Source organism: Cataglyphis hispanica, chromosome 2 (genome assembly GCF_021464435.1).
Source record: "Cataglyphis hispanica isolate Lineage 1 chromosome 2, ULB_Chis1_1.0, whole genome shotgun sequence".
Lineage (NCBI taxonomy): Eukaryota > Metazoa > Arthropoda > Insecta > Hymenoptera > Formicidae > Cataglyphis > Cataglyphis hispanica.
The window spans coordinates 3,713,437-3,731,940 of record NC_065955.1 but is presented as its reverse complement, the minus strand read 5'-3'; the positions used below and the strand labels follow the sequence as shown (position 1 = coordinate 3,731,940).

General features: G+C 37.4%; 2 protein-coding genes across 2 annotated transcripts; one reads left to right on the top strand and one right to left on the bottom strand.

Moving 5' to 3' along the window:
- Positions 1 to 999: 999 nt before the first annotated feature.
- LOC126859013 (phosphatidylinositol 4-kinase beta) lies at positions 1,000 to 13,761 on the top strand. The gene is made up of 12 exons (XM_050609872.1): positions 1,000 to 2,477; positions 7,627 to 7,872; positions 8,757 to 9,736; positions 9,952 to 10,069; positions 10,171 to 10,305; positions 10,414 to 10,580; positions 10,732 to 10,862; positions 10,943 to 11,173; positions 11,256 to 11,549; positions 11,643 to 12,019; positions 12,122 to 12,594; positions 12,688 to 13,761. Exons 2-12 carry the CDS (start codon positions 7,691 to 7,693, stop codon positions 12,873 to 12,875), a joined length of 3,276 nt encoding a protein of 1,091 aa, XP_050465829.1. The 5' UTR covers positions 1,000 to 2,477; positions 7,627 to 7,690; the 3' UTR covers positions 12,876 to 13,761.
- A 1,396-nt stretch (positions 13,762 to 15,157) lies between these two features.
- On the bottom strand, positions 15,158 to 17,622 carry LOC126859030 (protein ST7 homolog). The gene is made up of 2 exons (XM_050609920.1): positions 16,842 to 17,622; positions 15,158 to 16,658 (listed from the first exon to the last, which is right to left on the bottom strand). The coding sequence occupies exons 1-2, from the start codon at positions 17,269 to 17,271 to the stop codon at positions 15,535 to 15,537; spliced, it is 1,554 nt and encodes a 517-aa protein (XP_050465877.1). The 5' UTR covers positions 17,272 to 17,622; the 3' UTR covers positions 15,158 to 15,534.
- Positions 17,623 to 18,504: the final 882 nt, after the last annotated feature.

The following is an 18,504-nucleotide window of genomic DNA, read 5'->3' as shown; positions in this document are numbered from 1 at the left end:
AATCGAAATTTTTCCGACGAATAAAAATCGAAATTTTTTCGACGAATAAAAACAAACTGCGTTCCAATTTCGTGTTGATATTTTGCATCAATACTCAGATAGCAATGCCTGATGATCAGATTTTATCATATCATGATTTTCTGATATTTATCGAAGTATTTATATTTTTTCAATCATATTATGATGATATATATCATGAGGATAAATTAACGTACACATGAGAAAAAATATGAGCTCAGATATTGACGTTACTTTGTCAACTCATGATAATCACATGCTGACTGCAATAATTAACTATTATGATAAGTTATGTACGTTTAGCATTTTCGTCATTACAAAGCTCAAGCTCATGGTCTCTGTGACATTTTGCATAATGTAAAATGTGTTTTCATGCTAAACAAGTGGAAAAAGAGAAAATGTTTGAAACATTTTTAAACATGAAATAATATTTTGATAAATATTAAAAAGTTTTCAATAATTAAAATATGCATTAATAATATTTAATAAAATTATATATATTTCGTATCGTATGTTTTATCTTTTGAAGCGATATAAATTATTGAATTCAAGATTTACGAGAGATAAAACCAGTTTTGATATGAGCATACTTATGATATGATAAAGTATTATTCTCATTGTTATATATTATTATTATTATTATTATTATTATTAACTCCGTTGCACAATGTTTTATTATTATATCATCATTATATATTGTAGATGAGACTATCATTTCTTTCTTCGCGTTTTACTATGTCGTGATGTCATATTTTCCTCGTGAGAAATGAGTGCTAATTAAGCCAAGACTATCTCGTAAGATATATGATTACTCGACGAGAGACTTTCTTATCTCAATGCTGTCATTCCGTTCGGCTGATAACGCATTGGCTTACATCTCAACACCACCGTCATTGCCACAATGTCGAACAATACCAGAGTAAAGTGACAATGAGATGAAACGCTGTCAATACGCCAATGAATATTGCTAACGCTATGATATAATAGCCGTTGCTGGTGGAGAATTATATACGCCCCTTTATAGTGAGAAGACGATAAAATCGCCCATTACCTGCTATTTAAGAGTGATTTAAGCTGTCAATAGAATCGTTACATGTGCATTTCTTTCTTTAAACATAATTATTTTTTGCTTGTATCCAAATGGAGTGTGATCTTAAATAAATAAGTAAGTGATATAAACTATTAAAATATCGGATTTTTTTTCAGAAAAAGAATTACATATCCGGTTTTTTGTATTAATTTTCATTGAAATGGAAAAATTATTTTTATATTTATCTGATGAAGCGACGAATATACATGTACAAGTGTTACAAACATATACGAAATAATCAAATCGAGTCAAGTGTCTCATCCTAATCGAAGTGTGAATATTATTATCAGCGAACTATTTAAAGACGGAAGCTTATGACTCATTTGGACTTTACTTGATTTATGCATGAACTAATTCCAAGATCCTCATACATTATATAATATTATCTCTTCTTTTCAGAATTTAGTTTTAACGTATATAAATAGCTTTGTACAAAATTAATTTTCTCAAAAGTTCATTAATAAGTTGATTGAATTATCCTTCTTGGTCATAATAAATGTGTTGATGATGACTAAATTTTTTTTACATTTGTGAATAGTGAATTTCACGAATGTAAAGTCCAAGTTCGGACACATTTCCAGTCGAGCGTGAGTCGACTGTCAGATTGTACGCACAGACGTTGGCCCCGTGACTCGCAACGTGGCCCGTCGATCTATTCGTGCGTTCCTGCACATCGTAGCCGCGCTTCTAGATATTCCAGAGTTCATGTCTGCGGCATTGGTGTTGGTAGCAGTGCGCCGCCGAGTCAGTGTTCAATGTGTCGTGCGACAAACAACAACGTCGGGACTGGGCGAGCAGCCGTTGTCGTAGCCATCGCTTCAATAAGCAAGCATTGATACGTCGAAGAAGTAGCACGTACGCTCGCGCGAGGGAACGCGTTAAGTCCGATCGCGTAACGTCGAGTGTCGTCGCAACGATAGTGCATCATCCTCGTCGTCCGTCCACTCATCGCCTAACGATGCATCGCGCGCATCACGTCCGCGACGACGGAGCCGCGATCGACGCGCGTTGTTGGGCGTAGCCGGCGGCAGCGAGAAACGACAGGAGCGTGCGTGTGTGACAAAAACCTGTGGGAACACTGTCACGGTCGCTGCCATTGCGAGTGAGCGAGCAGGCGGGACCCATACTCTCGGTGCACCCGTACTCGTGTAAGAGAATATAGTGACGCGGGACACAAGCGCGTCGCTCTTCTTCCGTCTCTTTTCAACCCGCGGCCTTCGTTCCCGGCCGCCGCGATATTTCCGCGCGCCGTGGCTTAAAAAATTCAACGGGCCTAGGACGACTAGAAGAACGAACGAGTGAAACGTGCGAGGAATGTCGTCGTAGCACTGTACAACTCGTGGCCGAGGTCTCGGATTCTGAGCGCGAGGTGAGTGCCGTTGATTAACGTTGACGTTGTTGACGTTGTTGACGTTTACGTCGCAGCGATTGATTCTTCCCTCGAAGAATGACGTGACGATTATCGATGTGCATACAGGGATTTTTCAGCATTGTGTCAACACGCGGTCGACACGTAGGAAGTTTGCTCTCGCGCACACAGCACGGCACACCCATCTCGCTGCGTGAGCGAGCGAGAGTACAAGCGTGCGAGCGAACGCACGACAAGCGGCGCCGAGCCGTGCGGCGAACGGCGAACGGCGTGTCGACGCGGTGGCGGCGGTGCCAGGAGACGCTCGCGCGGCGCGGCGGGACGGAGAGGCGGTACAGCATACATAGATCGAAATCGCGAAAGATCGTCGTCACCGTTGCGGATTCTGCGTAGCGAGAAAAGAGCACACGATGATTGTGATTCGTTAATTCGCGGATTTTAAATTGCAAACGATTCTGATGACGTAAAAAATGATTTCTGAGTGTCTGTGTATTGATGATGATTTGTTAAATTGTCCATTGTAAGAACCATTGTAATTATGATTGGATTTATACTCTAGACACATGTTTATGTTACATTTATCTCGGTGTCAAAATTATCACGTGATTTGAATCCGGTGTAATTCGAGTTCAAATTTCGTTGCTGGAGATAATGATTTTTATGTTTAGTCGTATATTGCGACAATATTGATACTCTTTTCTGGTTGTCTAGTGTCGAAGAACTTCGAACTTATCGAAATTATATCGTTCTCAAAAGTCATTTATAACTGATAACCTAAGTTAATTAATGCCGACTTTGTGATTCGCTGTTCCTGATACTTACATTCAGATGATTAGTCTTACTTGATAAGTACAAGATTCTGTACGATGGCATGTTTCGGATATGATAGTGTCACGTACACGATGCATGTAGAATATCAAATGGCATTGCTAATTTGTAGTTGCTCATAACGCCGCGGACGCTGGACTTTGATGTTTGCCACATCGGAAACGCGGGAACACTTCGTGCTAACCGCATCGATACACATTCAAGATTCGACGTTCGCAGAAAACTTTCGCTTGAGCCTTGCGATGTCGACGTTCAAGTTTCACGGAGGCCGTCGAAAATGTCACAGGATCGGAGGCCGAATCGCGAGATGCGTCGTTAAAAAAATCTTGTACTAAAAGAGTTAAATCTACGGTCAGGCATGTCATAGATGTTTAATCGACAATTTCTATATTTTTTATTTTACAAACATGAATATCGAAAATTGAGAATTAAATCAGGCAAATCGTTCAGTATATTAAAAGAGAAAGTTCAAAATTTCGTAATATTCCAATCGAGTCCCTTTTTTAGTCGCCGCTTTAATTTATGCGTATAAATTCTTTAATTTACTCAACATTTATGTGATATTTATTCAACATTTTATCTGACACTTTTTATATGGCACTTTGTATTTTTACAATTTATTTTTTGTGAACAGCGTGTACCGTGACCATGCGACACCGATATAAATATTCTCTTCGTCGCGCCGCGTTCTTTGTGATGTTGCGAAAAGTTTTGTAGGAACTTTTTAGTCGCAAAGGGAAATCCTCGAATCGTTCAGGCTTTATTTATCATGCGCGTTCGACTTTCTAGCGCGAGTTTCACGCCCACACGCGTGAAGCCGCACGTGTAATCAACGCTCCTAAAAGTCCATCAAAGCCCGGTCGAGTTCGATCATCAACGCTGATTATTAGATCATCGACGGAATTCATGTATAATGGCCTGCATTCGCCTCGATGTTCATAGTTCATAGACGGGAATTAATCATCAAATAAAAAATGAAGCATCGGTGCATTTTTTGTTAGATATTATCAGCACGATAGATATTGATCATTCGAAAAAGGATTAACATCGAACTCTATCGATAGATACGTATCATGATCAAAGAAATTGATTCGATTGCGATACGTTAAAAAGGAGGAGGATCAATAAGGCCATTTTTGGCCCCTACAGGATTTTCAAAAAAAATTTTTTTTGTATAATCATTAGAAATGTCAAAAATAACTATGAGATGAGAAAAAAACTCGATCCAAAAAGCCAAAATTAATTATTAGTCTAGATATATCATTATGAAACGTAAGCCATTTTTATGACTAATAAGTGAATTGATAAAATATTTTTGCTTTATTATATTTTTAAGAAAGCGAAATAAAATAAAAAAAAATATTAAAACACTCTGACAATGACATATCATAATTTTGACACGGTGTAGGGACTTAAATCTGTAAGCAATTAATAGTAATTACCTATTTGTTATGGGCATCCATATGTCAGGAGTAATCAAACATTAATTTTATCACAATGAACTGTATTCACCCTTATATTGTAGGGAATATTGTAGTCTATAATAACATTAATATGATGGCAGAGCAGTATAATAAGTGAAAATATTTTATTAGTTCACTTATTAATCTTGTAAAGGAGATATCATAATGGTATGACTAATAATTAATTTTGGCTTTGTACATTAAGTTTTTTCTCATCTAATGATTGTTTTTGACATTCCTAATGATGATAAAAAAAAATTGTTTTTTGAAAATCGTTTAGGAGCCAAAAAACAATCTTTTATTGACTTTCCTTATTGACCGCCCTTCTCTTTCAATATTATATCTATGAAAAATTATAAATATAAATTAACAAAATGTATATTTAATGTTATATTTAATGATTGTGAATTGGGCGGATTTGTTTTTATATTCGACACAATGTGTATCGATATTCGATATTGTGAGTAAACCGATACGGGTCGGTTCAAATATGGAGAGACTGGAGGCTGAAAAATATATACACTATGTGTGCATATTGAGATATGACTTATCTACTATAAGTTTTATAGATATTATTTTTCATTCCACACTCTCTTTTCTTTTCTGTGATATTATATGTTCGACACTTTTAACATGACTACGAAGGTATTGTCTCGTTTAATTTATAAATAAATAAATGCAGGAGAGACGAGTATCGATATAATTTGTATTAGCAAAAGTCTCAATTTTGGAACCAGGACTATGCTCGTAATATCGAATACGCGCCGGCACCGAAGCAGATCGGTGAAAGCATATGGTTCCACGCGCGTCGTGAGTTTCGAGTCGACTATATGGCAGAATTTTGCAACCGATCCGTATGTCGAGATAGAAACCTCGGTTCCGCACCGTAACACTTGGGCCGCAATCTTTAAAATACTACGCTTTATTGTGTGTCACGTGGAAATTATTTCATCGTTTTATCGCACAAAATAAAAAATTATTCGTTAACGAAAATTTCACGGTCGAATTCTTTGATAAAATAGTAAATGATCGACGATTGATTTCCTTGATTATATATTTGTATAATTGTAACGATTATTTAGAAACGACAGTTTAGTATTTTATATTTTTTAATATATTACCATGGATGTCATAAATAATAGACTTCCAAACAAATGAAATTTATCACTGAACGTTTTTACGTGTGCACAATTTACTGAAAAAATTAAATTGATTGAAATTAATGATTAAAAAAAAGCATTGATTAAAACTTTTTTGTCCCGAAGTAAGTGTAATTTGTATTTATGTTGGATGCATAAAAGTTCACACCCATATAGAAATTTATTGAAGCAACTTATTATATTCTTCATGAAAAAAGCATTTGTTTTCCATATTAATAATTTTCATGTAACTCAAAAATATAGCATTTTTTTGTACTCCCGTTTATCCACAGGATAACTGCGTAGAATGTGGAGTCCGCTTTAACTGCGCCGGCAGGAAGAGATCCTAGAAAGTGTTCGAATTGATAAAAAGCCGCACTTTCTAAATGTCTGTATATTGCGGCATCATAACTTTTTCCATTCGCATTGCTGTCAACGTGGATATTCAACGAATCCGGTGACCTTTGGTCAACTTTAACATTTCTTTCCATTGTGTTGCCTTAAATGCATATGCATGCATTTTCACGATTAATGTTTCGATATGATGTCATGTTAACTTTAACGCAATTGCAGAAAAAAAGCATCGAAATATATTACTTGTATGAAACTATAAATTTTACAACAATCTGATTTTAAGATAATTTGAAAAAAAAAAATAAAATAAAATCTTTAGTTAACTTACAACAGAAAAAAAAGTTGCACGATAAATTTACGTCGTTCTGTGAATTATTGCTTGAAAGGAAATTCCAATCGTCTATCAATATCAATCTGAGGCGCAATTGACCTTCCTGACAGATGCATGATTTCCGGCCGTTCGGTTTTGCAGCATAAACAGTCGAGAAGTGCTCCCGCATTTTTTTCCGCGCGGCGTTTTATTATATAATCAATTAATTTCGCAGAGTTGTGAGAGTATGTTTTATGTTGTGTGTATTAATTAAAGATACGGCACACTCTCCGATCCGAGATACCGATTCCGTTATCGCATTTGACACATCGTTTGATAACGACGACGGACGCGTATTCTTGTGTCAGCGATTGTCGTTGACGTTACATCGAGTCGTATATATGTAGTTTTATTCGTGCCACGAGTAGTCGAGATTGCATGCGGAAAATGATATCATTCTCAGCCTACGCTCCCAAAAATAATGAGAATACCGGAAGTGTATCTCGTCTTTCGCTGTGCTCGCGTAGTTTTTCGTGCAACCAACTCCGTAGTTGTGTCGTGCGAGCTGTTGACTTTCCTTGTGATCGCCGCACATGTCATATGACATTCGAGGCCGTGTCTATTATTGATTAGGATCTGTCCTTTTGATATGACATGACTGTTTCTATGCCATCGGTCAATTTACCGCGATATGATTATCGAGATGTCATTTTAAAAATCATAACCGAAGAGCACAAGTTTGTTACGTTATCTATTGTATTATTTTATATATTATCGTTACGGTGTGTGCATGTGTCATATAATAAATTATAAACATACACATACAACAAAACTGTCATTTTTTTCACTTTATCGCGATACGATTATTGAGATATGATTATTAAGTTGCGGCAAATATGCAGGTAATCATATATAACATATAACAAGATTCTTTTTTGTATCTTTTCCGAACTCTAAGTATCAAAACGTCACGTATGTTTTCGTATTTGAATTACGTGAATTCTTTCGTGAGAAATGGGAAACGGCGTGCTGATTTATATATTTACGTTTTACAGGTGAAGCTCCAGCATGGCCAGCAGATGACTGTTAGCCGAGCCGGTGCTCGTACTCGACTCTAATATGAGCGAAGTAGTGGCAGTAACGCCGACTGGTGGACCTACGCGCCAGGAAAGCGTGACACACATCAAGCGCCATAAGCTGGCCAGCTGTAATGTTCCTCTCGTGCACGGTCGGCCGAATCCGTCGATCAGTCCACGTAGCAGACTGACCACGCATCAACGAAATCACAGTTTGGACTTCAGGTATATATTTTGATTTTTCGTCATACCTGTTTATATCGCGCGCGTGTGTCTCGTAAGGCCATTTATCTCGAATATTTCCGAGCCATGCGCGCGAGCTATTTGCGAATCGTGACGCGTCTGGCGCGCGCGTCTATATATTCTGGCACTTGTTGAATAAGCAATCGTAAAATCGTATTATGTATACCGCGATTATGTGATCGACGCTACTCGTCTTCGACGGCTAGATTGACGAGAAAATATGTGGAGAAGCTATGTCGTATATAAATTGATGAATATGTGAGGTATTTAAATTAGCTGTTCGCGACGACGATAACGGCGATCGAGATGTCATCAATATTAATAATCGCAACCGCACGCGGTCTATCTTATCTATTTTCTTTACGCTTTTGCAGCCGCCAATTGGAGTCCGCCAACATTGCATGCATACAATTTCTTTTGGTAGAAATACATACATCATACATAATTTGATTGAAATTAAAAGATTTACACGAGATAAATCCTTTACTTTACATGAAAATAAGAAACATGATAACAGCAATAAACAATGCAAAATAAAGATAAAGATACAAATGCATGAGTGATATTATTAAATATTTCAAACACGTACTAAAAAGATGGAACACTAGATTATGCGGATCGAGTAAATATACGATCTAATTATAAAGATAAGAATTATTATCTAAAACATATTTTTCTAGAAAAAGTTAAAACAACATTTCATATATTTTTTTTTCTCTTTATACATTTTCTTCAAATATTAAAAAATCAAGAGTATGTGCAATTTTAAAATAGTCTATAAAATTTAAAATTAATCGAGAGAATATATTTATTAACTATAATAGAGAATACTTATTAACTGTAAAATTATCGATTATTATACCTAGATCAATGGGTATCCTACTACCACCGGTGCCTCAGGCGGCCGCAACGACGTTGACGCACCATCACAGGAACCGAAGTCTGGATTCCGCTTTGCAACGGATTCCAGAGGTGGACGTGACACCGAGCCCGGAATGTGAGAATCCTGCCCCTTCATCAGTCTCTAAGACGACTACGGTATCGTCGTCGTCGTCGTCGTCGGGGCCATGCGGGAAGAGCGCTCGCACCGCGCGGGAACGCGAGGATTTGGCCAGTCTCGGTTCTGACGATTCCGGCATCCTCTGCGGTTCCGATAGTGGCTCAAGTGACGCCACAAATGCGCCCGCCACCAGAGAATCCAGCGTAGATCATTTGCACAGCCGCGAGAGCCTCGATTCATCCGTATCACAGCCAGGGGACTCGGTATATTCGATCGATGTGGTAGACGGTATGGAGAACAGTGCCGGTATAGTGTCAGTGTCGATGTCAGTGCCAGTGTCACCCATAGAACTATCCACGTGTCTCAGTGATAATCCTATGTCTCCCGTATCTCCCAATGATGAGACCAACGATCGTAATTGTCCGCGATCGTACAATGACACGAACGTTATTGGGGAACTTTGCTCGCAAGAATTGCGAATAAGTAATGCGAACGTGCGAGAACGTACGTATGGTGACGATTATCAGCATCAGGAACGCGCCGAAATCTATCAAAGCGCTATAACACAAGTAACGTCATCACCGCCGTCCGTAGCTAATATGAGCCAGAATGAGTTGGCCGGAGCGGCCATGACTCTTTGCTGCGGTACGACTGCGACACAGCAACAGGAAACTGAGACGGTGAAGAAGCAACCAGATGTTATCCGTCGACAGCAACAAGAAACGAAACAACCAAAACCATCAGAAGGCTGTCTGTTGCGACTCTTTGAAAGTCAAATATTCGATATGTCCATGGCTATTTCCTATCTGTTCAATTCGAAAGAACCCGGCGTTCAGAGTTATCTAGGTATAATAAATATTAAAGAGAATTAATTTTAACACATTTGTTAATCGTATCTCACATTTGTTATTCACAAAATAATAATTATTATAATTAATAATATTTGTTATTTTTATTATACATGAGCTTCTAAATTCTATATCGAGATAAGAATATTACAAAATGACTAATAAATGCATTTTATATATTTAACAATAAATATGACCTGTAACATATTGTAGGTAACAAGATGTTCAGTTTTCCGGATAACGATGTGGACTTTTACTTACCGCAGTTAGTTGTGATGTATATACAACTTCATGATATAACAGAAGTTCTTTATCCATATCTTGTCCATAGGTAAATATAGGAGATTCTAATGCATTAGAAGATTACTTGACTGCGCGTCTTACAAGCCGCGATAAAATTTGATGGATTAAAATTAAATGAATCAATTGCAGATGTAGACAATCGGCAGATTTCTCGTTAAAATGTGCCTGGCTGCTAGATGCGTACAGTTCCGATGCTCATTTACCATCAAAGAAGAAGTCTCATGGGACCAAATTGAAAAATCTTATTCTGTCAGATGAACTCAGGTAAGATCAATAAATAGATTTAGGGAGCAATGAAAATAATAAATGATTTTTGATAGATCATATGTGTTTAGAAAAAAAAGATTTATTGCTATGCGTGTAATATTTCAGGCCAAAGGGAAATGAGAATCGAAAGCAGCGTGTAGCTGGATTGCAAGTTCCTGCACCATCACCATTGCCCTTGGCGCAAAATCTTACGTCGCCAAATAAAAAAACTCACCAAAGATCTCAGTCCGACGCTACTGGATTGTTTCAGACTATACGCCGTAGTCATTCCGGTAATTACCTAACTAAATAAATATATATATATATATATATATATATATATAAATAAATATATATATATATAATAAATTACGTATTATATAATGTACGTATGAGAGCATTTTCATGAGGTTATTCAATTTTCAATCATATTTTTCTTAAAAGGTATAATAAATAAAGTAAGTCTTGGGGACCTGAGCTCTGGCCGAGCGTTTGACAATGGTTGTACCTGCTTTTATTCCTGCCAAGGTGTGGTGAACGATTTGCGAGGTCAAAAAACAGATTGTTTTTGCAATGTGAGTTATTATTTTATACAAGATAATACAGGTTTTACTTGAATCGTTGCAACAATATAAAATTTATATCCTTTATATAGGCACCTCGACTCGCGCCAGAATTCGAATTTATTCAAGCGTTAATATCAATTGGTAAATTGCTCGGGACTATCCCAACAAAGGAAAGTAAAACTGTTCAATTAGTAGCAGAACTCAACACACTTAATTTGAATCTCCCTGCAAGGGTGTGGTTGCCTTTGCATAGTACAATACCCCATCATATTGTACGAGTTCCACCACAGTATGCTGCTGTTCTTAACAGCAAGGACAAGGTATGGACATTTCGCTATATATCATATCTTTTGCAGAATTTATCATTTGAATATCGACTTTTATGGTAATATTATTGCCCAGGCACCCTATATAATATATGTGGAGGTATTAGAAGTGGAGGATTTATATACATCGCCTGTGCCAACAAAAATAATGGGCAGTTCATTGAGGCATACCAAGTCCGAGGAAAACTTAACGGGCAGCGAGCAATCCAACATATCCACTTCTGATAGTCAGCAAAATTTAGCGGTGCGACAGACACCCGTAAAAAATATCTCGCCTTACTCCGTTAGGAATACAGATGTGACCTTTAATTTTCCTGACGATGATCCTAACGATTGTTGGAGTCAGGAGGATGACGAGATTACGCAGCAGGTGAATACATATTTGTGTTGAAATTATATATTATAATTTTTTTTTAAATTTTACTTTCTATTCTAACTTTTTTTTTCATTCGTTTCTATTTAGTATCTACAGCTTCGTAAGCCAAAAGATCGAGACACCATATCGCAATTGAGTCAAGAATCGTCCGACAGTAGAGAACCGATCTTCGTACCGGGCGACATTAAGAGAAGATTGAGTGAAATGGCAGCTACGCCCAGCGCGACTTTTAACCATGATCCCGAGGATCCATCGGCGGCGGTCCTTAAGGAGCCGTGGGAGCAAAAGCAACGACGCATAAGAACTTCCAGTCCGTATGGGCATTTAGCGTCTTGGAGATTACTCGCCGTAATCGTGAAATGTGGTGATGATCTTAGACAGGAACTTCTCGCCTCACAATTACTTTCGATGTTGCAAAAAATTTGGCAGGAAGAACGAGTGCCGCTTTGGGTGCGACCATACAAGTAAGTACAATGATTTATTAATGAAAATTTTTTATCGAAATATACATTTTTTATGCGAAATATAATTTTTCTCTTACATAATGATTTTATTTTGTCTTGCAGAATACTATGTTTGTCCAACGACAGTGGTCTGATTGAACCGATCCTAAACACCGTCTCGCTCCATCAAGTGAAGAAGCAGTGCCAATTAACGCTTTTCCAATACTTCGAACGAGAGTTCGGCCCTTCTACCTCAAAGACGTTCCGCATGGCGCAGAGAAACTTTATTCAGAGTTGCGCTGCGTACTGCCTGGTCAGCTATCTTATTCAAGTGAAAGACCGTCACAATGGCAATATTCTGTTGCATAGCGACGGTCATCTAATTCACATAGATTTCGGTTTCATTCTCTCGACTTCGCCAAGAAATCTGGGTTTCGAGACTAGTCCATTTAAATTGACGCCGGAATTCGTCGAAGTGATGGGCGGCAATCAATCCAAATTCTTCGAAGAATTTAAGAGTTTGATTCTTCAAGGTTTAATCGCGGCACGGAAGCATATGGAGAAAATAGTCAATCTTGTTGAGATCATGTTATCGGGTAAGTAATACTAATCTTGTATATGTTCGTGTTCGCGTGCACTTTCCGCTTCAAATCCGCACATTTGAACGGGTTGTATCGATTTTTCCACAGGTTCTCAACTCCCATGCTTTCGTAGTGGTGGGGCGGCGACTGTTCAAGGTCTCAAGAATAGATTCCATCTCACGCTAACAGAAGATCAATTGCGTCGACATGTTGAGGATTTGGTAGAAGGCAGCATTCATTCGTGGTCCACTAAACTCTATGATCGATATCAATATTTCGCAAACGGCACTCTTTAATATCAAGATTAATAATCCTCTCTGTCTAATACGTTTTGACTGAAACTATTTTTTCGTAAGATTGAAAAAAAGACATTAATCTTATCATCAACGTGTTGTGGTACTTCTTCCACACAATTTTTACGTACACTTAATTGCGGAATCGATCAAATGCTCAAAATGAGTATACTGACCAATAAGTGTACTCTCAAATCAGTCTGCCGCATCGGGAAACCTGTTTTGTATTATAATATCGCGTGATAACAGATAAAGATAATTATACATTGCTGTTTATTTTAATTCGCGTTATAAATATCTCCGCAGTTTAATTTAATAAAAGCTTTTGCTTAAATTATGTTATACTGTGAAAGACAGCTTCTATCATTTCAATATGCAAATAAAGAATAATTTCGGTGAATATAACGGATGCACGAACCGACGGGAAAAAAGACAAGACATTCTTTTTAGGCATGTGAGCTAATTTCGATTGGGCACAGCGCTGTTTTGCATTCCACAAGCACAAATGACGCTTAGAGTGGAAAAATCGCTTTCCTCTTGAATATGTAGACAGCCTCGATGAGGCTAGACATATAGAAAATTCGGATAGATCATTATTCTTCGAGTTTTACATTATTCCTTACTTTCGTGGTGAGTAGAAATGATATAAAATATTTTTAGCAAAATTCAAATCGATCTCATCGGCATTTGATAAATTAAAAAAAAAACCTCAATTAAAGTAATGGAATATGAATGTTTTAAGAGAACTTAAATTGGTTTAGCGAGTAATGTGAGCGCTTCGTTGAAATTTAAAAATATTTATCGTCGTTTGAATTGAGTAAAATGAAAGAAGGAATAATCTCTATGAGAATTTTGGTATCCAGTTGATTATATATATCTACTATATATATATATATATATATATATATATATATATATATATATAAAAATATTTTTGTTCGATACATTAAGACTGCTGTTGTTTATGTATGCCTCGATTGACACATTACGAATTAGCCATTGCAGTGCAGACATGGTGTCGTTGACTGAACGCGTTGGACTGCTAAATCGAGTGTAACTTATCTAAAGTGCGTAATTTGTTAAAGGTGCCTTATTTGTGTAGACTCTACACTGTAGAGAAATAGTGAAGACGATCAAATTTAGATACAGTGAAGTGGCGTGTCAACGTGGCAATCTTAGCGTGAAGTTGATCGATTGAGAAAAGAACAATTTATAATTTGTACATATAACAAAAGAAAAAGAAAAGAAAGCAGAGGAACATTGCGAGGACTTTATAGATAATTCGCGGCAATAAAAAAATAGAATCTACTTCCAGTATGGAGAATCAGAAGAAATTCCCATTTACGAAGATTTTATCATTATTCTGGCGGATACGCGAGAGAGCTACGTACAAAATGTAAGCTTGGATATTAGCGGGGGAGATGAATACTCAAAATATTTCCTACTTCGTAGATTAGTACTCTTCGGTAAATATATCTAATTGTACACGCGATAAATAATTAAGGACTAAGCATTATATATTAGCGAATCTTAAGGATCACATTTGAAAGTTTTTACATGTTCTTATATTACGTAAACATTTATTTCCTTCCCGCTTCCCCTCCATATATGTGGATGCGAAGAGTGTCGTAACTGTATGTGTGGAGGATAATATTATTTAATCATAATTTTTCGCATAACGTTTTATGTATGTGTCCGTTAAAAAAAAGTAAATTATATAGATATATAAACTCTAAAGAAATATTGTATATAAAATGACAAATTTTATCACCTTATGCTATATTGTTTAAGAATCTAATCGAAGATGAATATGAAGCAAAATCAAAGTTGCTGGAGCCAGTCCGGAGAGACCTGGGCTCTCTGACTTCCAAGTGTCTTATATATCTTTCTTCATCTTTTCTTCTACCATAACCGTTTCATAAGACAGATAGGCAGACCAGAAATCAGATATGTGATTGTAGAACGATCGAGAGAATGTGAATTTAATCCATCGATTTTTTACGATACATTGTCTTTTATTTTCGGTTTTAGCTGTTTCGCATAAAAATTGTATAATATTATACGTGTGATTAATGTGAGAGATTTTAACGTTCTCATTGTTACTATATAAGAATGATTGCGGAGGAATATACACGAGAAAAAGTCAATTCCTCTTATTTCCGGTCAATTGAACACACCCGAACTTTCTGTTCTGTTGACATGTGAAACGTCAAGATCTCTGATTTGCCTTGATCTTTCACCTCATTACGAGCTATTAATAATATCAATTATTGAATAAATACAAATGCGATAAAACAGAGAGAGTTTATTTAGCACCCAATTATTATTTCACATAAACTTGTATCGTCGCGTATCAGTATAATGTTAGTGATTAATGAGCTATCAAGAGATAAGTAACAAGAAAAAAATGTCTAATTCTTTATTACTTTTTCGTTTTAGTGTTTCGTAGATCCGATGAACTTATGGTATTAGATAAACAATCATCACTAGAAGATATGATATCAGTCATGAGAAAATTACAAATAGGAGCTTATACACATTTGTTTATTTATATATATACCTGATGGGGCGACTACGAAGAGATAGAAGAAATGAAGCAATAAGTATATCGCGAATATCACAATAAATCTTAATTTAATGGAGATCATATGGAAACACAGCCTTATATTCTAGAGAGCTGCTGCAATAAGTTAGAGGGTAATATAGTTTCCAGCTTGTCGAGAATATAATAAAATGGATGAGAAAACCAGGCAAGCATAGAACGGGCAACTACTCCCATAGTGTCCGGGTATTGATGGGTCAACAGGGCCAATAGTGCGGTGAATGAGCATAGACCGGCGGTGAAGAGGATGAAGAAGGGCAACTCCTTTTTCGGGTAGACGCTGACATCGTGAAACGATGGCAAGAGTTCACGGTCAGCACATTCGGTACATGTGGGATACGGATAGAACAGATGTCCGCGCTCGAGCGGATACGGCAACATTCTAAACGTGCCCTCCCATGTGCAATGGAGCAGATTCAAAGCGCCTTCTATCTGTTTCCAGTGCGCTAAATGGAAGAACGCATATGCGATCGCCTCGGAGTCGCCGCGCTTCAGCACATGTTCAGGCGGGAGAATAAGCGGTTTCATTTCCAAGAGATACTTGGGTACATGAGGATTGAATTCCACAGCCCGATGAATCGCTTCCACCGCTGACATTTCGGCGGTGGTCAAGCCACGTTTGCTGGCGATGTCAGGCGAAAATTTGTCCGCCACTAACCGTGCCTTCAACAACGCCGCTGTATAGCAGATAGTTGCTGATTTTGGCAGACTGATGTCGTCGTACTTGGCCAGCACAGCCTGCACATCTGCATATGCCTGCATCTCCAGTAAAGTCTCGATTAAATTTTCATGAATATTCAATACATTCATAATCGGTGGTACCTCTTTCGTAAGATCGCGAAACATTTTCACTGCCTCCTTCAGCTTTCCCAATTTTCGCGCGCACATCGCTAATCTTCTTTTGATGTATATCAACACATTTGTATCTCTCCTGTGTATTGCTTCGGCTATGGAGCCTTGATGTTGGGTGTTTTGCGATTTTCTATAATTGTTCTCGGCTACTTTTAGAGCTTGCTTCAAGATTTTCTCCGCCTCTACAATAGTAGTAGCCTCCTCTTCCGCAAGAAGAATGTAAGCTGGTGCACAATCGGGATTACGATCAAGAGCACTATGCGCTGCTTGTATTCTCACTACTGGATTGCGCTCTCTCCAAGCTGTTTGCATAATTTCATATTCTGTTTTACCTATGTAAGAGAAAAATTAATTAGTTTTACTTGATATCTTGAGGAAGAAAAAGAAAACAAGATTTATCTTGCTATTTGACAAAGCATTTCTAATTTATCAACTTAGTACAATTATTTGAATTCTTCACATAATATTCATACGCTAAAAATAAATACTGAATAAAAGCAAATCCAGGATCTAACCTGTATCACCTTCACAGGTGAAGAAGGTCTGATGATCCTGAGCAGACAAATTCATGTCGTAGTACGTGAGAGGCTCCTTGTTGGTGGCCCAGTAAAATCTCTGATATTCCGCACCTCTGAATAAATTAATCGGATTGCGCCAGACTTTGCATTCCGGCACATTCTGCTGATTCGAGGATCCGCCGGAGCCGTTCAGGCTGGAGCTATTGCTGTCATTAGCGCTGTCACCGCCGCCAATCCAAGGCGAGATATGATTCAGGGACACCTGCTCGATAAACGAGGTGCCGTATTTCCTGAAGTACCACCATTCGAAGATGAGGATCAGGCCGGAGATGAGAGACGAGGTGCCGGTGAGCGCGACGTAGAATTTTGGGGTTAGGGTACTCAGGAACATCGTCGAGTCCCACATGCTGGTAAATAGCAGTGCCATTTATGCTCCCGAGGACCTACTCGCCCGCTCCTCGCGCTTATCCGCTCCGGCGTATGTTCGTATGTTTCTGTCACCGAAAAACACAAGCGTTCACCACATCGAAGACAAGCGACAAAGTCGTATATTTTCCTCCTCACGGCAGTAGATCTGACGTTCCGAATTTGATCGCTTATGCAAATTCCTTTTGTATATCTAAAGAGAAAAATATTGTTCAACGTGCGACACTACGATTCTATGACATCTATCTGACTTGACACGCGTACATCGCCACGCATATTCCCGGCGCGTAGTATGTAAATATTTTCGACGATGCTGAGAACTGAAACATCCCGCACGAACGGTGCAAATCAGCTTCCCACTCCGGTCGATAATGTTGAGAAACCCAAGAAGATATAAAGAAGAAAAATTGATGATCGATATTGCAGAATACTTGATGATAAATGAAAGATTTTGCTGCGCCTTATTATCGGCTGTATCTGGACCTAATGTCAACGACAGATGGAGGCATAATTCAGTTGTGTTTCCAGATTTATTCGACATCTTATGCAGCAGTTGTTTAATTTTAATCATTAGTATCTTTTTATAAATGGAACATTAATAAATTTATTTCAGTGGTGCAAATATGGGTGTCAAGAAAAGCTGTGAGTATACATCAAATCTTATTCAAAGTTGCGGGTATTTGATAGTGTATTTCGTCAATAAGAAACTCGCTTTTTAAAGAATCCAAAATAAAATCTTATCCGTGATCAATTGTTGAATTTTCACATACGAATAAACGTTGATATTTCGTTATAGATGAAACATTAATAAATTGACTACAGTGGCCAATATGTATGTCAAGAAAATTGAAAAAAATTTGAGTACGATATATCACATTTTACTCAGAGTTCGCATTTTTAATACACTCAGTGTACAAATTTTTAATATTATTTTGTCAGTAAGCTTATTCTTTTGGATGATTTATAATTTACGTCAAAATACGGAAAAAAATTTTTTTTTCTAATTTTATCTGTGTTATGTGACAGAAAATATATCTGAAGAAGTAAAATAAGTACACATACAAAATGCATATCAGGATATATACATTCGGAATATGTAGCACATAAAATTATAAGTAAAGTTCTGCCTTGAATTTTGTCACGAATTATAAATCGTCTAAAGCGGGCTTTAATCGATTTCTTAGCATTTTAAAATATGAATACTGTATGTTATCAGGGTGTTATCAGGGTGTCT